We start from the raw sequence: 27,742 nt of genomic DNA on the forward strand, positions 1-27,742 counted from the left end.
CTTAAAAGATTTCATTTCAGCCTTGCTATCTACCCTACGTACCATTTAACGGATGCATGAAACAAAACACTGTACCCCCCCACACACACAGAATGAATTTAATTGGTAACAGAAAAGATCGTTTTGAACCAGTTTTCTGATCACAAGCTTAAGCAAGCTCTTTATCGTAAGGTACCATATAAAAGCAGTGAAAGAGTTAAGATAAAAAAAACCCACAAGCTTATTATTGTCATTTATTTTAAAAACCTTATTCAAAATATTAAGTGATACAAGTCCAAATACGATAAAAATTACTGCAAGAAAACAGTTTGGGAATATTTTGCTTGTGCTTTACTTCATGTGGTTATGAAAAGAATCATTTAACAGCAGGATTTAGAACTTTTACCACTTCATTCGTAAGATAGTATCATGCCTTCAGACTCCTCGCGCCGACAGCTGTGAAGTTGATTTTTTTGAAAATGTTACGTAACTACTTGAATACCAAGTCATTAATTAGGGGGTTCCGATCCACCGTTATTTACATATTCATCAGTTTGTAAACTAAATCACAAACAGAATGTACAGAAAACTAAAATTTTATATTTTACAACTCATGAAAACATAAATAATGAAAGTACAAAAGACACGGTAAAAAAAAAAAAAACCCTACTGTACCAGTAACTTGATTTACACTAATGCGTAAGTGTTTGTCAAAAATGAGAGCGCGCTGTCCACAGACTGGCGGCCCCACACCCCGTTATTTTCATCTGCCTGTTACCTGGGTCAGAATAACAACAAAATAAATTATTCTTACATTCTCAGGCCTCTCCCATTTATGATATCGCAAACCCCGTAACTGTTTCCCAACCGTCTTAAAATTCAACAGAAAGCTTCAACGTGTTGAAAGCCTGTCAACTCCCTGTATTTTAGTAAGATTATTCAACGAGGCTTATTTTCCATTCATTAATTCAAAGGTAGTGAAATAGTCGTCAATATCATTAGAGAAAAAAACTGGACAGTCAAGAAGCTGCACACCTTCACAAAGATCTTCAACGTTGTAAAGAAATATATGGTATATAACTTCTGAAATAAAATGGTTTCTACATAATTACGTTTAAATTCTTTACTGCATGAACACCTACAGAAATTATGGAATTACCGTGTTAGCTCTTCTCACTAAAACAGGATCCAGTTATGTGACAACAGAACCAAAAAAAACCAAGATGAAAGATTTGCAGCATCAGGATTTAAGCACAGAAAAAAGTAATTATATTTCAAGTTTGCAATACAGCGGGATTTATGAGCCATACGAGTGATTAGCAAAGAGATCATTAATTTGATTTAGTGATGCCAAAGTCATTAATTTATTAGACCTAAAATATTTTATGCTTATTTTTCTTATTACCACTATTAAGACTGCTCCAGACAGAAGGGACGATGCTTAATGAATGGAAAGAGCACTAATTATTAAACTCTGTATCTTTATAGTTGATATAAAACCTGACCAAAGTAGCAAACAGATATATCATGCCCTTGATCTTGCATGAGATTTAATCTCAAAAACATCCAGGTCGAAGAGAGTACATCTCATTTCAGTACAAGCAGCATATTTAGAATACCTGAATATCATTACATGACTAGGCAGGCAAAGAGTGAGAAGTTCAGCAAACTCAAATCACAGTGCTTTCAAAATATGTAGTCATTAGTTATTTTCAGGGAAGGCATTGCTTCATTAACATTTTGATCTAAACGATGATATTCTACTGTTCTAGAGCACAGGCCATCCCTCCATCTTCGGCTCTGGACCAGTAGGAAGATCTGAAAGAAAAAGCAGCCAACTTACATAATGGAGCGGAGAAACATTTTGGGTTTGATAGACAGCTTAACAGTTTTACCCCTTGATCCTGGCAACGGCATTACTGTTGCTACACAATACGGCACCAGCAGTCGGCCATTTCCACACTGTCCTTGCCACCACGTTACTTACCGGCAACCTCAGCTGCAGTTTGGCAAAAACATGGCATTCAACCCACAGCTCTTTCAGTAAAGGTATGTGTGTAGCTTCAAAAGTACTGAATATACAGGCTGTTAAACTATGCCCAGATGGTGACATTTGTTAGCTTATTCATCTTACGTACTCTGGGATTTCACCCTTGTTAAAAATAATTGTATTATTGGTGCTGAAACGAAGGCAACAGCAGCAGCAATGGTGTAATGTGATAAACCGTTTCTGCATTACAGCTCCGTGTCCTCTTCAGCAACAGTAGCAGAGCAGTTAAAGAGGCTCTATGATAAATCAAAGCGCTCAAGTGATCAGATTTTTAAACGTCTCTTATCTTCACCCTGTTTAGCCTTGTTTCTTACCGACAACATCTAAGAATCCACTTTACTAGACAGGGCTACTATGCTGGCAAACAGGGAAATTAGATCATGTAAGTAGGCACAGAAATACATGCCACAGCCCACATACTTGAAGTACTAGTGTATTTTTCTGTTCCCAACCAGAGATTATTTCTAAGTGCTAAAAAGTAATATTGACAGATGGCTTTGCAATTACCCAAATGATACTACAAGCATCATCTCACTTATGTAGCAGAGACAAGGCAATTTTTATCACTTATTTGAACTTCTCTCAAAGTTAAATTTCCAAACAACGGCCTTCAACATTTTCCCCCATAGTCTTAGCAACACACATTCCAGATATGCCATTGCACTGTAAAGCAGAAGTTTTGGGGATTTTTTCAGCTGTGTTCTTTTCAGCATTCCCCAAATCCTTGACCAAATCAGGGTTCTCTACAAGGATAAACACTAAATTTTCCTCATATCTAAAAGCAAACTATGATCTAATTGCATATTTGTGCATGCATCTGTACTGGGCCTGGCTGGGCTGGAGTTCATTTTCTATGCTAGCGATATATTTTGAAATAACACTAATCAAGGCTACTTTTGAGATACAGGGAATTAGTCTGTACCGGAGAAAAAGTTACCTCAAAACACTAACATCGAGCTTCTCTAAATCTGAAGAGAGTGTTAAGTATTTCCTAAAAGTTTGTAGTTAAACCCTCAGAAGATCGATGATATAAAGACCACCTTGAAGTGAATACTTATTTCAAGGATTATCACAGTTATAACAAGAATGTTCCCATGCCATTTGGGATTAAACCTTCCTTAATTTGCTGTTTATAACCCCATGCAGAAACAAAATTAGTTAATCACCTTCACTCAACTCGTCTCAGGTCTCATTTATACAACTCCTGTTGTACACTGCCAGTGGCCATTACTGAACTGATGGATTACTGATGTCATCAATTAATTGATTTTCTAATCTGTTTGATTCAAGTTCATTTTCATTGTGCAAATAAAAATGACAGTAATGATCCACATATTAGTATCGCAAGACTAAGTGGTCAAAGATTTCATTCTCCAGAAAGCTAAGATGCTTATGTTAAAAAAGTGTACAAGGCAATGCAAGTTCATTTTAAAAACTGAAGCTGTTTCTCTCAGCCTTTCGCAGCATACCCACCTTCCTCTTATTGTGATAGGTGACGTAAACAACAGCTACTAAGAAGGCAACAACAACCAGGTGAAAAAAGAAATGGCTGTCGTCTTCTTCTTCCAACCCTGTGACAGAAACATCTTTTATCTTCTCATCAAGGGTCTTGATCTCCTCGTTGTAATTACTAATGGTGTCAGAGTCATCATCTTCTGGCATCTCTAGGTCTGGGTTGTACCTGGAATTCGATGTCATTTCATACGGACCGTAGTCATCTCCATCTGACTCCATAGTTTCTTTTATGATGGGTGGTGAACTATTTAGTGTGTCCTTCAAATCTGTTAGAAGATCCTCCTCCTCGATTTTAGTATCTTCAGAAGCATCAACATCCATTTGAGACACAGGACTAGCAGTCACCGCACGAGACAGAACATATGGCAGAGAATCACCTTTTGCTGTAGATGGTTTTACTGAGGTCACGGAACTGATTTTAGTTGTTGGTGGTAATGCCCCTTTTTTAGTTGGGCTTGCCTCTTTTTTTGTTGGGATCATACTCTGCAAGCTGTCTGTCATATTTTGGGATCTGTTTAGTGTTTCATTCTCACTTTTAGAAGAAATATTTTTTGGAAGCATCTCCACTTTCACAGAATCTGAGAAAAGAATGAGAAACAGTCAATATTAAGCACAAGGCGCTAACTTCTCTTGTGGTACTTCAGCTATAAAAGAAAATTATTGCAAGGCAATTACTTTATACATGAGAAATCATACAATGAACAGGGCAGATTCCACACCATAAACTTTTTAGAATTTAAATGCAGAATACACACTCCTGTACTTTGACAACTTCAAAAGAGAAGTCTGGAGTGAGACAGGAATTAGAGCTTAGAAGCACACGGCATATTAGTATGCCAAAGTGTCCCTGAAAAATTAAGCATGCGTATTTTGCAGACCTAGAACTTGAGAGACATGTCCTCCCTCTCTCTGTGGGTTTATGATGCCTTGCAGAATCATACATTAATATTTTCTCCATCATCAAACTCTTTCTCCCACAGAATTTGCTGAGGTCTACAGAGAAAGAAGTTCTCAGTAAAGCTTTTCCTGCAGTTAGAAGTTTTTAATCTTTCACCATTGCATATTTTGCCAGTAAAAATGAGAACACGCTGCAATGTCTCCTTCAGCTAGGACACAAGGTCCTAGTATCTCTTCCCATAAACTTGTTTTTATTGAATTTGTAGACATGGAAAAAGATTTCCAGCCTTATGTTAACTCGAATGAAACTTCAAAAGCTTAAAAAAACAAAGCTTAAAAAACAGCTTAAATAACAAAGCTGAGGAAAGGACAATCTGACTGCATATGCTCCTGTAAGAAAGCCTTCTGTCAGCAGCAAATTGTTGTAATGAAGAAAGTCAGCAACAGTGCCACATAACAGTGCACCCTTACGCAAATTCATGCTCTCTCCAATGCCAGGATGGCTATGCAGAACCATGTAAAAAACGTGCTGAGCATTAAAACCACACACAGGGCCCATCACCCTCTTCTCCATCCAAAGGAAGATGAAAAAAGATATAGAAGGAGTTTATAAATAGCCAATGGGTTTTTAATCCTAAAAAAAAGGCAGAGAGCAAACTATTCATCTTTATAGCACATCACTTTCAGACTAAAATCAGGAGACACCTTAAAAATGAAGAACACATTTTAGGCTTTCAGTACACGTCATAATTTAAATAGTGGAACCATACTTGCCTTGTATTCTGGCATGCCAAACTATTTTTTAATTTTCTATGTCAAAAATGCAACAATACTTTCATTAAGCGCTCCCAAGGAGCTCCCTGGTTCACTGGAAGTTACAGATTCTAAAAATGCAGCATTCAGCCAACTGCTTGTGTCAAATTACTCGTAAGTATAATATTATACAGAGCATATGAACCATGTTATTCATGAAACATGTATATTTACAGAGGATCAGTTACAACAGACTTCTCCTTGTTTACATGGTACACTTTCCCATCATGAATTACTCTTTAACCAACTGTAAAACATCAACTAATCCCACATGAACTAGACATTACAGTGCCTCTCTGCTAACGTTTCAGGTCATCTACTTTACATTTAACATACTGTTGAAGAAATTAGTAGTTTGAATTATCATATCGACATTAACTTGTTGAGTTTTTGTACAGGACAAAGTTTAGGGAGTTCTTATCTCCCCTCAGGAGTCACACCAGGTAATTACATATGTGGAGATAAAGATGAGGAAAGGCAGCTGCAAGATGGTTTCATACTGGCTTGTTATGAGTGAGGTAAGCAGACCTTACTACTATCCTCACCAAACAGACAAAAAGTTTTAGACAGTAATAGCTAAATTGTGTGAAACACAAGCATATTTTTCCTATAGAACTACACCATATATATCCTTACATTTCACATTATTCTTACACTCATTTTAACCTGTAAATTTTAGAAAGATAGATGCTTAAATGCAAGGGATTCCCACCAGCAAATGCTGCAGCTTCTGAGTGAGAATGAATAATTTTCTGTTATTCCTAAAAGAAGTTATTTTTTTTTGTTTTAATAGGAATAACAAGTGTAACAAGTGCACCATAATTGATTTATGATATCTTGGCAAAACTATTTGGCATTATAAACGGTGGCCGCACCGTTTAGTTACACAACACTGTCAGGTGATGTGAGGCATAATGCCAGGACTCCAGAGATGCCTCAGCTTCAGAAATAGATATTAACATTCAATCATGGCGACAGAACTAGCAATACAGTCCTCTTAGTAAACACTGCACATAAAAGCATCTGACAGGGTCAAAATTCACCTCCAGGAAAACTTACTTTTTTAGAAAGCAAGTTGTTCCATGATTTTTGAAGTTAAAAACTCTTGGTTTCCTACAGGTTTCTGTCCCACATCCTCAGCCTGTTCCTTCATTACTGTCCACCCTTTAGACCACACGAGGGGCAACACAAATAGAGCTTGTTCGGATATACTGACTGACAAGCAAGAAAGGAACTGCCAGCTCAAAGAGTTCCCTTCATTTCCTTCAATAATTCCCTTTCTCTTCACTGGCCAACCAATACTTAATCTAAAACAAACAGAAACTCACCACATTTGATATATGTATTTCTTATTAGCAATTAGTTACAGTTGGTCTGTAGGTGGAAGGGAAATGAACGAAAGAAAATGAACTTAACTAGGAGGCAACCTGCAGGATAACCTGAGCTTATCTTCGCGGGAGGGGGAGACAGGAAGGGAAGGCTAAAAACAGGCACCCAGCTTGAATAATTAGAACAAAATATTAAGTCTGACGAGTGAAGTAATCAGCTAAACTGATCTTCGTAGCATCAAAAGGGGAACACCCGGTGAGACAGCCCCACACCCGCCGAGGTGGCAGCACTTGCGCCCACAGCGCTCCCTCCCGCCGCTGGCTGCGGCCGGTTCTCTGCGAGAAAGAGGAGAGAAAGCCCGGCCGACGCCGGTTCCCGGGGCCGGGCCCTGCCGCCCCAAGGCGGGCCCTGCGCGGCCGCAGAGACCTTTAGGCCCAAAAGACCACCGCCCCCCCCTCCCTCCAGCCACCCACCCGGCCAGCCGCCGGGGCCCGGCCCGCCACCCCGCCGTGCTCACCGGAGACCCCCTGGCCGCGGGCCGCTAGGGCCCAGCCGCAGAGCAGCAAGAGGCAGAGAGCGCGACCCGCCGGAGCGTCCCTCCCGCCGGCGGCCGCCATCTTCCCGGACACCCCCCGCCGCCACAGACGTGGCGGGGCGGCCGCGGCGCATGCGCGGGAGGGCGGAGACCCCGCGCGCCGGCGGAGAGGCGGCCACACATGCGCCTGGGCGTGAGGGCGGGAAGGCGCCGCGCAGGTGCTGAGGGGTGCGGGGTCAGGAGGAGCGGGCTGGGAGCGCTCCGTGAGAGAAAATAGGAATTTTCTTTCCTCTTCTTTCAGCCAGAATTTGATGTGAGAGGTTCGGCCCTCCACACGAAGCCGCAGCCCTGGGATACTGTTCGTCAGTGTCCATCTGCGTGACTGGGCTCTGCAATGTACCACTCACAAATGCTTTTCTCAGAATTTGATAGATTTATGGAAAAACGCTTTCCTGTTCTCACCCCGAGTACAATCATAGAATCATAGGATGCCTTGCGTTGGAAGGGACCCACAAGGCTCACCGAGCCCAGCTCCCGTCCCTGCACAAGACACCCCAAATTCACACCAGGTCTCTGAGGGCCTTGTCCAAGTGCTTCTGGAATATCGCCAGGCTGGTGCCGCGATGCCTCTCCCTGGGGAGCCTGTGCCAGGGCTCCACCACCCTCTGGGGGAAGGACCTTCTCCTAATGCCCAGCCTCACCCTCCCCTGGCACATCTCCCTGCCGTTCCCTCGGGGCCTGGCGTTGGTCACCAGAGAGCAGAGACCAGCCCTGCCCCTCCTCCTGCCCTCGGGAGGGAGCTGCAGAGCCCATGAGGGCTGCCCTCGGCCTCCTCCAGGCTGAACACACCAAGGGACTTCAGCCGCCACTCGTACCGTTTCCCCTCTAAACCCTTCACCAACTTAGTGGTCCTTTTCCAGACACTCTCCAGCAGCTTTATACCCTAATGTCCTGTGCCGCCCAACACTGCCCGCAGCCCTCGAGGTGAGGCCGCCCCAGCGCGGGGCAGAGCGGGACAGTTCGCTCCCTCACCTGGCTGCAATGGGGGGCTCGGTGCCCCCCAGGGCACGGCTGGCCCTCGTGGCTGCCAGGGCACACTGTTGGCTCACATTCAGCTTGCCATCAACCAGATCCCCCAGATCCATCTCCACGGGGCTGCTCTCCAGCCTCTCGTTCCCCAGGCTGTCTGTACAGCCAGGGTTGTTGTGCCCCAGGTGCAAAATCCAGCGCTTGCCCTTTTTAAACTTCATATGTTGAAGTAAGGGGATGCAAGCCCTGAGAGGAGCCTTGAAAGTGATTGTGGGAGAACAAATTCCAAAACACAGATGCCTCGAGCATGAAAAAACCAAGAACAAGGAGCCCAAAGGCTTACGGGGACACAGAACACAAGCCATACACAGCACACGGAAACATAAATGAATTCTGAGTGTCTGCCAAGTTACTGTGAGCTGGTTGCATGTGGTTTGATTGGATTGGTGAAATCTAAAAGGGACTACTTCCCCCACGAGTGTTAAATATCTAAGATAAGACATACTAGGAAATACTCAGGAATAGCCTGTTGTAAGAGGGAAGTCAGCTGGCGTTGCACAATTTGCAGGGCGTCGCTGAGGCAGATCTACCCGTCTCACAATGTCGTAACGCCATTGCTTCATCAGGCACATCCTGCACCACAGCCTCCTGCCATCTGCACACCACCCACCTCGACTGCTTACATATGAAAAAATAGAAAGCTTTAATGAAAAGCCACTCAAATTTATCCCAACTGATAGGCGTTCTTTGCTCGCACCTATTTGTTTACAGAAAGGTAATTCAACTTAGTGAATTCTGCAATGAAAGATAAACAAGTCACGTTATCTTGTTTTCTCCATGAGCTGAACAGATGTGTATGTGCAGCTGCCAGAGCTCAGGGAGCACTAAGAACACCGCCACATCTGGAACTTAAATCTACTAAGTATTTTTCGTTTGTGTGGTACAAAATCACCCACTAAGATATTGCAAGTCTGCTTCTGGAGCCAAGAATTAATATTAAATTGATTGCACAATTAATATAAAGACAAAGTAAAAGGTGACATTTCAATATTTTATTCAAGTTGGGTTTGGGTTTTTTATCCATTTTTAGTAGTGTCAAGTACAGCGTTTTGGGGTCTAGTTCCACACAAAATGGAAGACTCTCTAAAAATGTACCCATTTAGTCGCTAAAAAAAAGTGGTAATAAAACAAAAGTCCATTTTAATTTTAGTGATGCAACTATGTGATTGCAGTTATAAAGACTCTTCCCTGATTATGGCCCTGTCTTACAAGCTCTCCGGTCAGTGCAAGGGAAAGGAACCACAACACAGGACAGGTAGTATTGGCTGAGTCACATCAAACCTCCTCCGCAACGGACTTACACAAGGTGGACAACCTAAAGCGTTCTGGAGACAGCTGCGGGTGGAAGATAACCAAAAAAGACAAGCCGTTCACAAAATGGCTATCTAAAAGAGATGTTTTTTTGAAAAATCCCTTTTTTAGACAAGTTTGCACATTCCATTGTGAATTGAAACCTTAACTGTCGGAATATTTTGCTTATGGAATTAACAGTACAATTTAGTGGTCTTAACGTCTCAGTTTTTATACCACATTAACATATTCCTTGTGCAGTCAATACGTTCGTAAAGGTAATCAATACCTCCCACTTCCTATCATGTGGCAGCTGACACACGTGATGGGCAATAACATTAAAAAAAAGAAAAAGCCGGGAATTAGAAATTTCCTTTTATGCTTTTGTCTCCATTTCTTTAGCAACATCATTTTTAAAGCTTAGCTGTCTTTAACCAGGACTAGCAGGACTGATACTGAGCAATACTCGCATCCCAGACATAAAACATTGAAAGGTACACTATACTCTGAAGGTAGCTATGCTGTATTTTCAAATTAACGATTGTAGAACCACTCCTTATGCTTCAAATTCCAATCCTAGACCAAGTTTGTGACCACCTGCGTTGACATTCTTGCCGTCCAACAAAGCTGACAATGTCAGTTTGATACCTGCGAAACAGAAAAGCGAGAGGAAAGACGAACTTAAAACTTCAGTAAACAAGCTTTACGTTCAGTAGGTGTGGCGTCTGTGCCGCTCCTTTAACCCATCGGGTAGCTAGGTTAATGTAGTTTGGCAGCTAGCCTTGTAAGGCCTGGGCATTTTAAAACAATTTGCAGATATGAAATCTTTCTGAATCATGAAAGTTATAATAAACCATGGTGATTGATTCTGCTTTTTTATCACTCCAAGTAATTAAAGCTCTGAGCCAATTCACTGCTGCTGGTCCACTGATTAATCTCATTTTAGAGTCCAGTATTATGAAAATCTGGGACCTTGATACATACCCACCTTTCTAAACTCCTTTAAAATCTCAGCATGAAGAGGCCTGAGCCCTGCCTACTGTGATAGCTCATGTCAGTCTGCTTGGTATTCCGGCAGCAGATTTCTTAGACTACATTAAAACCAATCTCACAGCAGTACGGTTGTCCTCATCCTGGACCAGGGCACCTTGAGAAACTCACATTTTCAAGCAAAACAAGTTCAGTGATAGGAAGCCTACTAAGAGAGCAGTCCTGGAAAACTTCGTCGTTGGGTTCCCAAGCAGAATAGCGATGTTACAAAACCATGTACATTTGATCACAAAAAAACCCCCTCTTTGATATTTCCAGGCTAAAAATCATAGAACCATTGAGGTTGGAAAAGGCCTTTAAGATCATTGAGTCTGACCATAAAATCCAACCATAAATTATCACTCACTGATGCCTGAATTCCTTCTGCGTGGACTTACCTGGCTTTAAAGTCTGAGTGTATCCTAATCCAATCAGACTGGAGTTGTTCACTTTAGCCTTAAAGGGAAAAAATACTGTATGTAAATAATTTTGCATCTTTCTTCAGTCCTTCCTACTTGAAAATTAAAATAACACCTTTTAAGCAGCTAAAGGGTTTAATCTTTTAAATCACACACACACAAAAAAAAAAATTACAGACTTAATTTTGCCTCAAAATCTCAAAACACCGCCCAATAATATGATAAAACATTCTGTGTCATTTTTAAGGAAAATCCAATAGTTGTGCTCTCACGCTGCCAAAACCAAGGCAAACAGATCTATGTGCCAACCACACGCCACAGAACTGCACTGAAACCGTGCTTCACTGATGTAAAGGCTGCCTCGCGTTTCCCTTACAAGAGCCTATTTTCGAATGCTTATAAATGTTCATGCAGAGCACTCACAGAGAAAGAGGCATCTGGGTCAATCTGATACTTGGCTGCTATTCCAAAGCGCGTGTTGCTATTACCGGCTGTCCAAGCAAGATTCACGGCGGTTTCCAGTTTATCATTCACCTTCTGGTAAATGGAGCCTCCAAATTCTGTTCCATCATTCCTGGAAGGAATGCAGTAGTCTAGTTTTAAACTGCACCCCAAAACAGTCGCCTTTTTTTCCAGTAATATCTATATTTGCAGAACATTCACTTACACCTCATTTAATACCCCTGTAACAACTAAGATGGAGACATTAGGCCAGATAGGTTATGAAGTCATTTTTAAATGCTTAAATTCATTGCTGCTTACTGTATTGCAACAAACAGCTTATGACACTGGAAAAAAAAAGCCATGGCGAACTATCAAGAACAGACTAATGATGACAGCTTCCAATTTTCCCTTCTCTCTAGATGGGAGTCTTTATAGTAAAGAGATTTATTCTTCTCTGCATCTCTCTGAAATAATTATTTTCCCAGGCATATGTCTCCGTAGCGCCCTGAAGGGCTGCACCCCGGTCACCGAGCCTGAGCAGCCATCCCAGCGCTGCCTCGTCAGCATGCTTTTACCAGACACCCATGTACTGCACCAGAAGCGAAGATGCCAATTTAGTGTCCGATTTCCTGCCACAAGTGGGGTCCCCCAGGGATCCATATTGGGCCCAGTGTTATTCAACATCTTCATAAGTGATCTGGATACCGGCATCAAGTGTAGCCTGATGAAGTTTGCAGATGACACCAAATTGAGTGGGGAAGCAGACCCTCCGGAAGGGAGAGCTGCTCTGCAGGAAGACCTGGATAGGCTGGAAGAGTAGGCCAGCAAGAACCTTATGAAGTTCAACAAGGAGAAGTGTATGGTCTTGCACCTGGGAAAACATAATCCGGGAGTGCAGCACAGACTGGGATCCACCTGGCTGGAGAGCAGCTCTGTGGAAAGGGACCTGGGGGTCCTGGTGGACAGAAAGCTCAACATGAGCGAACAGTGTGCTGCTGCGGCCAAGAAGGCCAACAGGATGCTGGGTTGCATCAAAAAGGGCATCGCCAGCAGAGATAAAGAACTCATTATCCTGCTCTACTCAGCGCTTGTCAGGCCACACCTGGAGTACTGTGTGCAGTTCTGGTCCCCGCTGTACAAAAAGGATGTGGCCAGGCTGGAAGGGCTCCAGAGAAGGGCCACCAAGGTGATCCAAGGACTGGCAAGCTGCCATACGAGGATAGGCTGCGAGAGCTGGGTTTGTTCAGCCTTGAGAAAAGGAGGCTCAGAGGGGATCTCATCACCACGTACCAGTACTTAAGGGGCAGCTACAAAGAAGATGGAGGCTTCCTTTTTACACGGAGTCCCATGGAGAGGACAAGGGGGATGGACACAAGTTGCTCTTGGGGAGATTCCGATTGGACACGAGAGGGAGATTTTTCACAGTGAGGACAGTCACCATTGGAATAATCTCCCCAGGGAAGGGGTTGGCTCGGCCACGTTGGACACCTGCAAGAGCCGTCTGGACAGGGTGCTGGGCCATCTTGTCTAGACTGTGCTCTTCCCAGAAAGGTTGGGCTAGATGATCCCTGAGGTCCCTTCCAACCTGGGATTCTGGGATTCTATCAAGCTTTTGCAAATGAATACCATTTGCAACAGTCCTTATGGTACAACTGTACTATAGATATCTCTCTACTTGAAACCAAAATTAAACTAACTTTACTTTGCAGAGAGTACTGGCCAACAGCTGAATGACGACAGCCTTCTACCGCTGCTACCGAGTAGCACAACTTCCAGTTGCTGCTGGCACCAACATCACACAGGGAATAAAGCGTGGTAAAGAAAATGCAGAACGTTAGAGCTTACAGATCATAAAAACAAGAGCGAAAGACTTTGTAAAGCCCTGCACTCCTTGTAAACCAGTGAGCATGTGGATTTCCATTTTCGCTCATTGTTTTAGATGAGGATACAAACATGCTGCACAAAACGAGCTTTAAACCCTAGGAAGACCTCTGCAAATAGAATATTTATGATTCTTTCTAAACCATGAAATAATCTGGTTCCAATTATTAGTGTGTTCCAAACCTTAAAAATAGGGGCAGATTTAGAATCTCTCCACTTTGGCCTGATGTTCCTCAGTTGATAACAGTTGCCCAAACAGCAGCGATATGCCTATTTAAAAGTTCAAGCAATAGCAGCAGCCTTTTAAATTGTTAGAGCAATTCTTCCAGAAAAACGCTACAATACTTACTTCAGATAAGCCTGAAGCTCACATATAACTGCGTGTGCTTGGCTCTCAAGAAAAGGAGGGATTAAAAAGGACTGAGGAGAGCTGGTTACACAGGCAGATTTTGTGCAAGGTTCCCACAGAGCTCTGTCTTGACCTGCAACATTAGCGGGGGGCGGTCTGAGCTATGCTTAAAAAATGAGGAAAGTCATATTTAAAACTAGAAATTACCCAGCCCTACCTCCTCTTAGTTATTATTTATTATTTTAAAATAATAATAATAATAAAAAAGTCAAATCTCCTTTTAATTCTAATAGTAATACTAGCACTTTTTCAGATGTGGATTAAAAGAAACCATTATTCCCCTAAGAAAATTAATATATTAAGCCACCATTAAGGAAAGTAACTTGCTAACGTGCCCAGCTGGTCTGTGTAATGCCAGGGAGACAAGACGATGCTTCAGGCCCCACCTAGTTAAATTGTCAGCTCTGCCACCGCATCCCTGTGAAACACTGAACCCTCTGAATACAGCCACCGAGCAGGCCAGCGCTGGGAGTTCCACACACAACTGTTTCTGGGATTATATAAAAACTCCGACATGTTTCAAAGCTGAAACACGTCAAATACCTATTAATACCTATTAATAAATAAGATTTCTATTTCATATCATATAGCTTTGCCTGTGAATCAGTAGAGTATGATTATTAAATAAACAAATCAGGCATCCTCCTGAGGGTGATTTATCATCCACGTACAGTAACAGCAACCTAAGAAACAGACCTTTGGGAATCCAAGAAACAGCACAGTAAGATCTGAGCCCCTGCTGCTGTTACAAAGTTATTTTCTGCTGTTGCTTTAATAAGTAATAATAATTACAGCATTTTAAAGCAAAAGCCAGTAACGCAATGTTTTGAGCTGCCGCAGCATAACAAAGTTGAAAGTCATTGTCCTTGCAAGAATAACTCCGGAGTGGAGGGGGACCGGGCATGTCGTGCTCTGGCAATCCTCCAGACACACTGCCTGAGCTGTGAAGGTTCAATTGTTCTGTAAGGCAGCGTGAGCTTCCTAAACCAGATCTCTGCAAACCAGCATGAAACAGAACAGAAAACCTTTGAAGAAGCAGCTCCAGGAAGGCAGAACAGTTGTTCGGCCCCCAAATAGGAACAGCCTGCAATAGCTCTGCTACATGGAAAATGTCCGATTACCCAAGCGAATGGGAAAGGGGGGGCTGGGGGAATGGATTAGGGATCGCCTGATCTTAAAAAAGGGTCTTCCTCAAAGGCATAAATTGCTTCTTTAAGAGGAACAGGAGACGGAGAAATTAAGGTTTCCATGGAATTTGGTCCTGGTTTCCCACTGTTCATGAATTCAGAAAGGACAAATGCTTGTGTAAACAGATTATTAGGAGTTATAGTACTAACGCAAACTTTTACACCATATCCCTCCCAGTACTAAACCAAACCCAGCCCGTATCTCTTCCATTCATTCCCTTTTGCCTTTTCTTGTCCATCCTCTGATTAACTCTTTCACCTACAGATCAAACCACCATTTTGTCTGATTTTGACCTTGTTGAAAGGAAGGCATAGCTTTTGTTTCAACTTTCACAAAGCGTATTTTTACAACCCACTTCTTTTACGATTCCACTAATAGGTTCTGATAACCCTTATGTGTTAGAAGGACAGACACTGGATGCTTGGGTGCTCAGTGAGTTCCAGTCCCTTCCCTCATGCACTCCCTCACCCACGTAATTCAAAGAAAAGTTAATGCAGCTAAAAAAACGCAGCTTGCCACCTTAAATGATCTTAATTTCAAATCCACCATTCCCTCTTTCACCATTGCTGAAACTCCGACCCTTTCATTGTTCTAGTAAGCAGCAAAATCCTTTCAAATTCCGTTTGAATGCCCATCTGCCAATACTTACACATTAGTATGAAGCTGGAATTCATCGGTTTTATAGCCAACAGCAAAGTTGCTCTGGGTTACTCTAGACTTCATTGTCTCAAATGTCATTTGGTAACCTGCCAGCCACCCCTCGTAGCCAACCACCAGAGCTCCGCGTATTGAAGGACCAGCAATATCAAAATCCATGTCGCAGCCGATGTTGATGTGTTCCCTTTTGTACCCTGTCTTAACTTTAGCGCTCTTTTTCCTACCAAAAGAGAAAAGAAAGGATCTCACATCTTTGAAAAGGTACACTCGCAGGGAGCAATTCAATCAAATCAGTTACTTCAACCCAGCGTAATAGTTTTTGAAGACAACGTGTGCATACCTGGAGAGCCACGTGGCACACCACCTCCCTACCTTTCACATTTGCAAAACCCTAATTCAGCTACGGTGAATTATTTGCAGTCGAGCAATCAAATGCAGTGTGGCGCCCCACTAAGCACTTCTGGGCTGTGTTATGAAAAGCAGCAGCGCAGTGAGCCACACGGGAGGCGAGAAAAACAAATCCTGGTCTCCAGCTAATCTGATGGGTTTGGAAGTTTGGTGGATGCAGGGAAGGAATGGAAACCGGAGCAGTTTACAGGTTTGCCACAGAAAGTCAATAGTAGTTGGCCTCTCCCAAACAATTTTTAGACAATCCCAGTGAACTGAGTAATTTAATTTACTGTGACAGACATCAAGAAATCACTTCTTTCTCTCCAGGTTCCTGAGGGAAATTCTCTGCCACTAAGGAAGGAGGATGCTTCAGCGGCTCTGGCACCCTGTTTTCTCCTTAGGATGCTTCATGACGTTAGAATGAAGCCATTAGGAAGGCTGCCAGGTTAACGCAGAAATAAACTTCCCTGAGTCACTTGTTTCTTTTTATACTGCTGGCTGGAAGAGTGTTTGCTCGTGTGCCTTTAGGTCAGTTTACATCAAGGGTGCAGACCCTCGCAAGACAAGATTGTTACGTCTAATATATTCAGCTACTCTTATTTAAGATTTTTTTTCTTCCCTTTTTACCTTACAAGTGTCTTCTGTCTTTGACCAAACCTCTTTCTGAAATCTTTCTGGAAAAGTCAGGCTAATTTGATATTTCAAATACTCTTGAAGAGCTGTTTCAGTTCTGTATGACACGCACATAGATACCGATCTACTACTACAACCACTGTTATTAATTATTTTGGACTCAGGAATTTCTTGTGTTTTGCAAGACCAGAAATAAAAAGCAAGACTGCCAGAAGCACTCAGCATTAGCTTGTCTGCAACTTCTGTAAAAGTCAGCGGCACCTCTCCCACCCGTGTCAGCAGGGACAGAGGCAGGCTACCGCGGGGCACGCCGGAGCACGACCCTCCCTGATGCAGGACTCGTCACGGCCAGTAAGGAAGGGGCAGAAAGTGTCTCATATCCAGATATGACGCGTCCCTGTCAACCTAAGCCAGGTCACACCAGGATTGAATCTCACTCCATTTATTCCACTTGTAATAGTCCTCCCACAAGGCAATCGTTATAACTCCGATACCACAGTGTCTGTGAAGTGCCTAAGAAATAGATGTAGAGCTGTAGCTTGTCATTCTCCTATAGGGTTTTTCTTTTTTATTTTTTTTAAGAATCCCATCAGGTAAGAAATAGTGATCAACAAACATTAGAGATTATTCTGGTCAACAAATACAAAAAAAAATCTAGTTGATGTAGAATTAGGACTCGACTGGAAGCAGTTTACCATGCAGGACGCAATCTAGGAGACCTCTACTGGGACTATAACCCCGGCAGCCTGCGGTGCTGCTCTGGGAGGCTAATGTGCAGAATATTTTGACTCACTGGCAGCACTGCCTGCAAAAAGATAATCAGGGGGAAAAAATAAACCAACATCTAGACCTACAGCTGCTGCTTAATCCCTCTGGCCCACATAAAACATGGCATCCAATCGCCGTGGCAGAAATACTCATCCAGCACCAAGGCAAGCTGCGGCCAGCGAGAATTCAGACGATAAATTCCGCTCGGGAGAAGAGCCCAATTGCTGTGTCAACCTATTAGAGCCGTGGCCAACTGGCTCCCGGAGCTTGTTAAGCTTTGCATTACAGCTGACTTGTTTAGCGCTTTTATTCAGACAGTAGCTCATCCTCTGACACGGCCAGAAATAAGCAACAGGGGCGCAGACAAAACCTTTTCTTCCCATCCTAATTCTGACTCTAATTTTCAAGTTACTGTCTTTTACTGTACTCAAGTTTGCTTGCGATAGCGTAGGATTAAAAAGGGATTGCTAATACTAAGATTTAAATCAGATGTACGTGGTTTCATCATACACAGGCTGATTACTAGCTGTCTCAATATCTTAGGATGGGAGGAGTAAAGAAGCAAGACAGTATTCTGGAAAACTAAACCAAAAAATGCCTTTTTTTGTCACTTATGCTTACTCACTTCTTACCCAGTGTTAGGAGAGAAGGAGGAGTCAAAGGTCAGCTTCAGGCCACGTGCAAGCTGAACAGAAAAGAAATTCACTGGTTGGATTTCTAATGAGGGACTGTCGTTAAGTTAATTTGTAAATTGCGCCTTTTGAGCCAAAAATTACCTGATCTTCAAGAGTAATCTCAGTGCCTAGTGTGTTGTCGGTGTTCCACTTTTCTGTGAACATCAATCCGTATTCCACCCATTTGTATTTTGTTTCCAAGCTACCACTAACTTTGCTCGTTTCTGAGTTTGCTGAACCTGAGCTTGTAAATTCCTAAAAGGAAGAAAAAAAAAAGATATATGTATATATTTGCATATATATAAATTTGCACACAGGCAAAAACTTATAGAACACATTAATCGTTATATTTTGGGACATTATTCGACACTGCAGAGCTCTCAGAAGATTTAAGAACATGTCTGCTAGTCATGAATATCAACACACTCTTGCCCCACAACACAATTCAGCGTCAGAGAGAAAAAGCACCGCGTGCTAAGGGGATGGCTACGGGGCAGGAACGTGGGTAACCCTTACCGGCAGCGTAACACAGAATAGGGTGCTAGCCCGTACGAGGCATTTGGCGTGCCAGCCGGCAAATGCTTCCTAGAGATGTCCTAAATATTAGCTCCAATACAGTTGCGTTGCAACTTGTTCAGTGACCGCTAAGAAAAAGGAGCACGCAGCACATTCAGAAACGATGCTGTCCGAAATTCTGACCACAGGAGAAGCCGTGAATCACAAGCGAGCGCAAGCTCTCTTTTAAAACTGATGATCAACCATGGGCAAAACGTTACTCTGAGATGCTCATTAAGAGACCCCCAGAGAGTTTGTGCTCCTTGCGAGCACAGAGCTAAATCAAAACCTTTACAGACAGAAATCCGTGAGGGAGCGCAGCCTCTCCTAGCTCGAAACCAGCATTATTTCTGCTCGTTCAATCCAGTAAGGCAGGAGGGAGGCACTGCCGCTTCCTCCCAGCACAGGCTGCGGCGGTGGCCCCAAACAGCAACATAATTTGCGTAGTAAGCAATTAGCACGGTTGCAAAGCGGCCCTTCGCTGTATCTTCTATCCTAGTCTGTGCACAGTCTCGTATATTATACAAAAATTATAAACGCAAAGTAACGCGCAAGGTTATAATATAGCTGAAAAATGGCAAGGGGAAAGTATGGGATACGTATTTACTTTTAAAAAGAAATCTAGAGCAAACACAAGAACATTGCAATGTTTTGGATTTCATTGTGTTTCCAAACTCACCAGTCCATTTTCAGATTTTGTTTTCAAATCAAGTTTTATTAACCCAAAACCTAGAAGATGAGTACAGAATAAAAATTATATGTATGTTAATCTGAAAAGCATTTCCGATTTATTTCTAAAAACTCCCTTCTAAATCCCCTGTGAACTATTAAAAAAAATGAGCCAAGGGTACAGTTATCAAACCATGAGTTTTTACGAAGCAGATGATGCAGCTCGTACTCACTTCAGAGAGCACTGATGAATCCTACTGACCTCAGCAATGTAATTGGCACCAAATTAGGTAATAATGTCTTTATTCATACTTTATTCATAAGCAAACTATTGACATCAGTGATCCTATTCATGATACAAGGAAACAGTCAAAATACAACATACAATTTTCTTTCAAAACAGGCAACAGTCCTATGGGAAACGGGAGGAATTTTCACAAAATTAAGTTACCCTGCCAGGCAGCAAGGGCAATGTGAAGCTATGGTAGAAAAGTCTCTGGATTCGATTGGAAATTATTGGAATATTTATCAGGGGAAAGTAGCAATGTCCTAATAGTTTCAGGAATCAGGTAGACAGCGAAAGACCAAACTTATTTTGGCTTTATTTACCATATCCCTTGGTGAAAACATCTCTGGCGGATTTGCCCAGATCAGCATAAGCAGGTGGAACAGCCATTTTCTGGGGGAAAATAAAAATAAATAAATAAATGAAAGGAAATTACAGTATTCAGAAACTTATTAAATTCATGTATGCAACAAGAAACTTCAGCCCGTTTCAGCCAGTCATTTTCTATCCACCACCTATCAATTAAACACAGCCTGAAGAAAGTAGCTACAGCGAGTGGTGTGATTTGGCTGTGCTCGGGAGCCAGCAGCAGCCATTACCATGCATTTGCTACCGAGGATGAGAAACAGGTTGCAGCACAAATACACATCTTAGAAGAAGAAACTGTCTATGCCTTTCCAAAGAGTTCACTGTTGTTCTCTTATCAGTGTAACTGCATGAAATAACGTCTTTTTTTAAAACCATTTCTTGGAAACAATTCTCCTGTTTCCTGCAATAGATCTATGCGTTCTGGTGCAAAGCATTAGGGCCCCAAGTCATCCACTCAGGAAATCTAACCAGGACAAGCGCCTACCATCAGAGGCACCTCTCTCCCCCTAATTCAGGGCCGCAAGCGGACAACATTTACGTTAGCAAAACCAACAAATGGTCGTTCTTCTGCTCCAGTTTTCTTTGACTTTGCTACCGCTGTTAATGGGCTAAGGCGCCTCCTTAGACGTTGGCCTTCAAGTGTTTTTCTGTTCATCAACTGGGAAAACAATGAACTTGCTGAGAAAAATTAAGACCGAAGGGATGCTCCGCTGTGAGGTCTGGCAGTCAGGAGGGAAGCCGCAGCCCCGCGTCAGCAGCCAAACGCGGACACAAGCTCTCTGCAAAGCCTGGAGCGAGGCACCAGCCCAGCGGCGTGGACGCCGCCGGGGCAGCTTTCTCCACCACGTTCGGTTCGGCAGGGATGCCCACGGTGCCGTGCACGCCCTCGCTTTCCCACCCTCAGCAGGCCCCGACCGTTCTTAGGTCAGTGGCCTCCTGCGAGGGATATAAACACATCCCATTTTCTCAGCCACTGAGAAAACTGTCTTGTACATGGAGGAGAAAATATGATCCTGAGAGGAACAAACCAGCCGAATCTACCTTCTTATCCGAGTACAGTCATTTGTTCTAGGGAAGCAAAGTCAAAACAATCTGAAATGGCGTACACCTTCTGTCTTTACAGACAAGATTTCATCATTTTAAAAAAGCAAAGGAGATAAATCATAAAGCTGGTCCTCTCAATACCAGGTATTGCACTAAAATTCCACATTCCCAAACTTTTTGGTTATGCAAAAGTAATAAGCAGTTTATTCCACAAGTGTGCAAATGCTTAAAGGAAAAAATCGCCTGCCAATCCTTACTCCAGACTATTCAATGTTAGCAGAAAACTATTCCTTTAAACCACAAACACACCAGCTAGCTCTGAGCATGACGGGTGCTCTTAATCGTCTTTCTGGCTGCAGACTCGGATGCAGTTCTCTGGGCAAACACACCACCCCACGAACATCAGATAGGGAGTTTCAACAGTCGCTCAACGCCTCAAGCGCTCCATCCAACAAGCTGTTGCCTGCTAAAGCAGGATATTGCTATTGCATAAACGAAGAATCCCTATCCTAAAGGGAACAAAAGAGATCTGGTGGTTAAATAAAAGTAAACAGTCTTCTCAGAACATAAAGTAGGATACAAGGGCGCGTAGTATGATGTTGCTCCGGTTGTGGCGACTACCGGCATGCAGCAAGAAGTCCCGTCATCTCTTTCCAGGTACAGTTCAGAAGTCGCAGCCCCAAATATGTAAGCAGCTAAACAGTTAAATTTACAGAAGAAAAAAAAAAAAAATCCATATTCCAAAGCAGTTTTAGCTGCTTATATTAGACCTAAATGTCTCTCTCCATTTGTTGTGCAAACATGAAAGCTGGGATTTAATGTTTATAAGCACCACTCTGTACAGGAGAAACCATTTTAATAGTTGACCAGATGTAGTGCTGGAAACACAGAACCAGTCTTTAAAAAAAAAAAACAACAACAACAAAAAAATATGGAAAACCCACACGCATTCACAAAAAAAGTCCCAAACCAAGTATTAACAGTTTTCTTTAAGCAATTCCTCTGCTCGTTACCAAAGTCACTAGAAGCAGAGTACAACCACCCGCTTGGAGGTGATGATACCTTAAAGGCAGGGCTAAGGCAGCACACAGGAGCGGGACGGGAGGATTCACTGAGGCTGTACGTGTCCAGGAAACGCTTCCTCCCTGCCAGAGCAGCCCAGTCTCATGAGAACTCTCCGATGGGTATTTCCATTTAGCATCATCAAAAATTAAAAACATTAAAAATCCCTACACTTTTAAATCAAATAAACATTGCTCTGAAGGATAACGCGCTGCTCTGCCAGCTGCACTTTGGAATCTATCAGACCTATTTTATCCACAGCCCCTTTGAGTCACTTCATAAAATGAAAATCATTTTCTTGAAAACTGAATGCTGTAGGCTTTTGGGTTGGATTTTGTAGGTTATGTTCTTCCCTTACGCTTCGTAGGTTTGTCTTATGTTTGCTAGGCTATATCCTTCCCTTATCCAAGCCCACGAAGCCAAGTTTTGCGCCCCCGACGTCTGTGTATCTCCGCTGGACGTGGCCAGGCTCGTCGGGTGGATGAGCTGTGACAGGCTGCTCCACTGCTGCAGTCTGGGCTGTGGCTGTAGGACAGTGGGAGACGTCGAGATCTCCACTTAGGCAATTACTATAATTAAGGGACAATATTGAAAGCCAAATCCCTGCCGGTTGTAAGGCAAGCCATGTAATGCATACAGAGCAAGGTGTTTAAAATTGCTGAGCGAGGAAAACACTACAAGCCAGGTAGGTGGTGGTTAACCTTGCTGGTGTCAGCAAGAACAAAAATAATTATTTCTGTTTGCACTGGCTAATCAGAAGCCTCTTGTTTAACAGATGGAAAACAAAACTGATTACATCCTGTGCGAGTGCAGTTGTAAGACAAGCATGCTTAACAAGGATTCATACTCTTAAAGGATCAAGGAATGGCCATGGCCAAGCGCCCTTCCTTTTCACCAGTGGGATCCCAGCACATTAACTCGGATTAGGTTAGGGCTGAAATGAATTCATTGCTTTTATCCTTGTCCAACAGTGCAAATAGCTGAGTGACTGCGTACCTCAACTCCCGCACAAAGGAGAACACGTATCATGTGTTCTAAGTAGGAAAATACTTTGATTTTCTTGAGTAGGAAATACTGTAGCACAAGTCCTGAGTAAAGAAAACCTGAGCTGAGGAGTTCGCACCGAGTGCTGCCGTGAGCACCACCTCCATCAACGCCTGATTTCTAACTGCCGTGGGGAGAAAACAGGGGGCTTCCTCTGGAGCCAGCCCCAGTGAAGATTTCATTAAAGACAAAGCACTTCCAGCAGGCCAAATTTGAATATTTTCCAGTGTCACAGATGGCAAAGTTTTCACCCTGCGATGAAGTTCTGGGCAATTAAATCCAAATCAGCCCAAGAGGCAGCAAACCCCTGGGGTGCCCCGGCAAATGGGAGGCCTGGCGGCAGCCAAAGGGAAACTTACCTCTGCTTGATAACTCTCTTACGTGCCTAAGTTAAAGTTTCCCTACACAGAGTTATCAACTTTATGATATTTACAGGAGGGGAAGGAGCAATCGAAAAATTTAAGATAAGAATAAAATCCATTATAAGAATAAAATTCTCATGAAGACAACGGGAGTCTACCAAATACAAGGCTAAGAAAATAAAAAGGCTGGATTTAACCTTACTCCAACCACAGTTTTTCCTAGGAAGTTTGAACTCGCGTACCATTTCTTGGTGGTAACAGTAGTTGTGAACATCGCAGCTGCCCGTCTCCACAAGCAGTACCCCTGAGAAGACGGTAACTGCAGAGCTGACGTATAACATAGCTGCGGGGACACGTCCCACCAGCGCGTGAGCTGGGAGGGACAGACGGCATCGCGTATGACACCAGGTACACTCTGACTGCCGGAGGAAAAAAGAGCACGAGGGTCTCTTGCTTCAAGACGAAAACAAAAAAAAAAAAAACCTGATTGATTTATTTCTCATTCATGTCCTTCATTAAAGGAAAAATTATTCCTTGGGATGAAGCAACTTTTAAGCGCCTTTCTGGACCCGCAGCCTGTGCGGTGTCATTCCCCAACCAACATATGTTGTACCCATGAACAGACCAAAGGACGATGCTCTCGCTCTCAGGCAGAACAGGGCCCGGCTCTCTCGGCGTGCCACGGCAGGCTGGCCGGAGCCACCAGCCCCGCACGGCACCGGTGTCCCTGTGCCGCCGTCCGACACCCCAGGCTGCCAGGTGAGCGCGGCGCTGGCTCCACAGTTTGGGCTTTATGATCCAGATCCCAAACCCAGTCAAGCCATGACCACACTCTGCTTTGCATCAGGTTCAGAAGCCTAATGGTGCAGAGATTTAAAAACACGCTTAACCATAACTACATGAGATCAAACATCAAGTCGGGCACATTCACAGGTCTTTTGAGAAGCCGGTATAAGCACGCGATTTGTAAACACTCTGCATTACGGGACACAACGCTTAACAACACTTTTTGCCCCAACTTGCTGCTGTGCCGACGTCATGTAATCCATGCACCATTATGACTCAAAATTTAAGACACTGGAGTCCACAATTTCTTTCATGCAGGTACGAGTAAACCCACGCAGCGTCCCGCTGACACTCGCAGGATCACAGCCTTCCTACGGCAGCTTTGCTTTTGAACTACATACGTGATGGAGGAGATTTAAAGATTGGTTTGTGCGGTATCTTCGTAGCCCTATAAACACAGCAAAGAGGGATAAACCTCCTAAATGCAAATATTATGATTTAATCTATACTAATATTGATGGAATTAAAGAAAGAGTCTGCTCTTAATTGCACCGGTATAAATTAAGAATGACAACACTGTATGGAAACCCCTTATTAAACTATCACATATAAAAGTGTCAATTAAACAAAGTTGGGGGATATTGCAGCCTGCTGTAGCTACTGTACTTACTAAAACAGCAAGGAAAGAACAAAGAACAAAATACCCCGGACTTTAAATTAAACATTCAGGTTTCTTTCAAATATCTGCAGAGGAGGAGGGGAGCAGCACTGCTGTCCCACCCCGTGCCACCAGCCCGGCACAGGGGCACGGCCGGCGCACGCCCGGCAGAGCGCTCAAGAAGGGACATGCCCCTCGCTCCCGGCCCCGCTGCGGGAACACCCAGCGCCAGGTCAATGGGGATGACTAAGTAAAGCGGCATTTTGTCTTCCAGCACAGTTTAACAGCTTGATACTCTCACACCGACGAGGAGCATCCGCCACACCGGAGCTCAGGCCACGGAGCCGGTGGATGGGGTTTTTTCTCTGCCTGCAGCAGATGCCAAACCCACGAGGGCCTGAGCCAGGCATCCTGCCTGAGCCTGGCCTCCTGACTGCACCCCGCCTAAGCCGGGCTTCCCAACTGCACACTGCCTGAGCCGGGCTTCCCGACTGCACCCAGCCTGAGCCAGGCCTTGCGACTGCACCCCACCTGCGCCGGGCTTCCTGACTGCACCCTGCCTGAGCTGGGGTTCCCGACTGCACCCCGCCTGAGCCAGGCCTTGCGATTGCACCCAACCTGCACCGGCTTCCTGACTGCACCCAACCTGAGCCAGGCTTCCTGACTGCACCCTGCCTGAGCTGGACTTCCCGACTGTACCCAACCTGAGCCGGACTTCCCGACTGCACCCTGGCTGAGCCGGACTTCCTGACTGCACCCTGCCTGAGCCGGGTTTCCCGACTGCACCCTGCCTGAGCCAGACTTCCCGACTGCACCCAACCTGAGCCGGACTTCCCGACTGCACCCAACCTGAGCCGGACTTCCCGACTGCACCCAACCTGAGCCGGACTTCCCGACTGCACCCAACCTGAGCCAGGCCTCGCGACTGCACCCCTCCTGCGCCGGGTTTCCCGACTGCACCCTGCCTGAGCCGGGCCTCGCGATTGCACCCCACCTGAGCTGGGCCTTGCGACTGCACCCCACCTGAGCTGGGCTTCCCGAGGAGTCCTGCCTGAGCCAGGCTTCCCAACTGCACCCTGCCGAGAGCCAGGGCTGGGGACATCACTCCTGCTGCTATGGCAACCGACAGCAATGTCCCCACACCATCACACCCCCCCACGCCACCCCAAACGTGGGCAGGAGGAAAAGGTGCAGGCTGTGGATCAGCGTAAACCTTCAACGGAGAGCGCTGGGGGGAGGGATTATTCTGGGATGTCTTTTCGATAGTGCAAAAGCCCTTTTTTGAAGGAATTTCAACACAATTTCAGAGATGAAATGCCCCGAGACAGGTGATTGTTCAACCATCCACTGCGCCGAGCAAAACAAACTGCAACGTGCTTCTGATCCTCGCTAGACCGTCTGAGAAACGAGAAGGGATCCGTTTCAGCTGGCATCGCTATAAATATTCCCCTGAGACACAACCCTGCGTCGGTCAGTCAGGATGAGTCAGCTCCGCTACGTTTTCAGAAAATTTTCTTACTATTTTTTGGTGGTTTTTTTTTAACAAATGCCCAAAGACTGAGTCTTTCACCCTCCAGCAAGAGTTGTTCCCAGCGAGGGCTGTGACGAGGCAGAATGGAGGCATTCGCACTGCTGCTGCCGCGGCTGCAGAGCGCTCCCTGCTTGGTTTGGGGGGGAAAAAAACAGTCCTAAAGGGTTTTAAACTGATGTTATCCCCCCGCCAAGTAAAGAGCTATATTTTGAGAATCAGCAGAGTAAAACGAAACAAAATTCACCCCTTCTTGGGGTGGGGTTTGGGGTTTGTGGTGCATCTCAGGCTGAATTTGCCGGCCTGCAAAAAGGATCCCAGGGGCACGGATGGGCGGGGTGGGAGGGATGTCAGCGCTAAAACGGAGCTAAACCCGGGCCACCCGCCACCCACGACCTTTGCACCCCGGGAACGTGATAAACGATCCCCGCTTGCGGAAGCGTTTCTCCGGGATCTCGCACGCGCGGCCGTGGCCGAACGACCTTTAAATCCCCGTCACGGGGCCGGCGCCCGCCTGGGTCCTCGCTCGGCCTCCCTGACCCCAGCGTTGGCATCGCGCGATGCCACGGGCGCATGGCGGCACCCCGCACCGCATGCCGCCGCCTGGCCGCCCGCCGATGGCACCGTCGCCCCCACGCCAACCGAACCGACCCTCGTTTGGTTGAGCTCGACGTTACGTAAGGAAACAGTTATTCCCATTCCCACAACACCGTGGATGGCAAAACCCTCTCGGGTGGATACGGATTCCACCCCCTCCGCCCCGCTCCCACCCGTGACCGGGTCTCACACCCCGGTCCCCGCGGATCTCCCAGCGCCGGAGGGTCGGAGCCTCGGAGGAGGGGGTGAGGGGCGGCCTGGGGACGATGCCCGGGCCCCTCACCCCGGGCCCGTGTGTGTCCCCCCCCCTCCCCAGCCCTACCTGGCCCCGCCGCTCCCGCTCCCGCCTCGGCCTCCTCCGGCGGCGGCTGCCCCGGCCCGGCGCCTCCCCGGGCTCTGCGGCGGCGGCGGCGGCTGCGTGACGGCGGGCGGGGACGGGCGGGGAGGGGGCGGGCGGCGGGGCGGGCCTTGCCGCGGGACCCGGGAGCCGCTCCCCGGGACGCGCCGGGACTCCTCGCCCCGCCCCGGCCACCGGGACAACCAACCGCGCCGGCTCCGGGTCCCACCGGCACCGGGGTGCGGCGTCGCCGGGGGGCACCGGCAGCCCACCGGCACTGGGCCGTGCTCCCCAAGGTGCACCGCGATCCCACCGGCACCGGGGCACAGCGCTGCCGGGATGCAGCAGGATCCCACCGGCACCAGGCGATGCTCCCTGGGGTGCACCGGCAGCCCACCAGCACCAGGCAATGCTCCCCGGGATGTATCTGGAGCCCAACGGTACCAGGCAATGCTC

General features: G+C 45.3%; 2 protein-coding genes across 2 annotated transcripts; both read right to left on the reverse strand.

The window, feature by feature from the left end:
- Positions 1 to 215: 215 nt before the first annotated feature.
- Positions 216 to 7,256, reverse strand: C8H5orf15 (chromosome 8 C5orf15 homolog). Its single transcript, XM_064458305.1, has 3 exons — positions 7,101 to 7,256; positions 3,503 to 4,122; positions 216 to 1,797 (listed from the first exon to the last, which is right to left on the reverse strand). The coding sequence occupies exons 1-3, from the start codon at positions 7,198 to 7,200 to the stop codon at positions 1,666 to 1,668; spliced, it is 852 nt and encodes a 283-aa protein (XP_064314375.1). The 5' UTR covers positions 7,201 to 7,256; the 3' UTR covers positions 216 to 1,665.
- Positions 7,257 to 9,184: 1,928 nt separating this feature from the next.
- On the reverse strand, positions 9,185 to 27,363 carry VDAC1 (voltage dependent anion channel 1). The gene is made up of 9 exons (XM_064458307.1): positions 27,272 to 27,363; positions 19,823 to 19,892; positions 19,224 to 19,273; positions 18,092 to 18,244; positions 17,948 to 18,000; positions 15,517 to 15,744; positions 11,369 to 11,519; positions 10,925 to 10,982; positions 9,185 to 10,145 (listed from the first exon to the last, which is right to left on the reverse strand). Exons 2-9 carry the CDS (start codon positions 19,887 to 19,889, stop codon positions 10,054 to 10,056), a joined length of 852 nt encoding a protein of 283 aa, XP_064314377.1. The 5' UTR covers positions 19,890 to 19,892; positions 27,272 to 27,363; the 3' UTR covers positions 9,185 to 10,053.
- Positions 27,364 to 27,742: the final 379 nt, after the last annotated feature.

Source organism: Phalacrocorax carbo, chromosome 8, assembly GCF_963921805.1.
Source record: "Phalacrocorax carbo chromosome 8, bPhaCar2.1, whole genome shotgun sequence".
Lineage (NCBI taxonomy): Eukaryota > Metazoa > Chordata > Aves > Suliformes > Phalacrocoracidae > Phalacrocorax > Phalacrocorax carbo.

Coding starts and splice junctions, on each gene's coding strand:
- C8H5orf15 (XM_064458305.1), bottom strand. CDS start 7,200: ATGGCGGCCGCCGGCGGGAGGGACGCTCCGGCGGGTCGCGCTCTCTGC. Junction 4,123..7,100: donor CCGCGGCCAGGGGGTCTCCG/GTGAGCACGGCG, acceptor TTCTTTTCTCAG/ATTCTGTGAAAGTGGAGATG. Junction 1,798..3,502: donor CCTATCACAATAAGAGGAAG/GTGGGTATGCTG, acceptor TTTTTCTTTCAG/ATCTTCCTACTGGTCCAGAG.
- VDAC1 (XM_064458307.1), bottom strand. CDS start 19,889: ATGGCTGTTCCACCTGCTTATGCTGATCTGGGCAAATCCGCCAGAGAT. Junction 15,745..17,947: donor TCCTTCTCTCCTAACACTGG/GTAAGAAGTGAG, acceptor CTCTTTTGGTAG/GAAAAAGAGCGCTAAAGTTA. Junction 11,520..15,516: donor TTCCAGCTTCATACTAATGT/GTAAGTATTGGC, acceptor CATTCCTTCCAG/GAATGATGGAACAGAATTTG.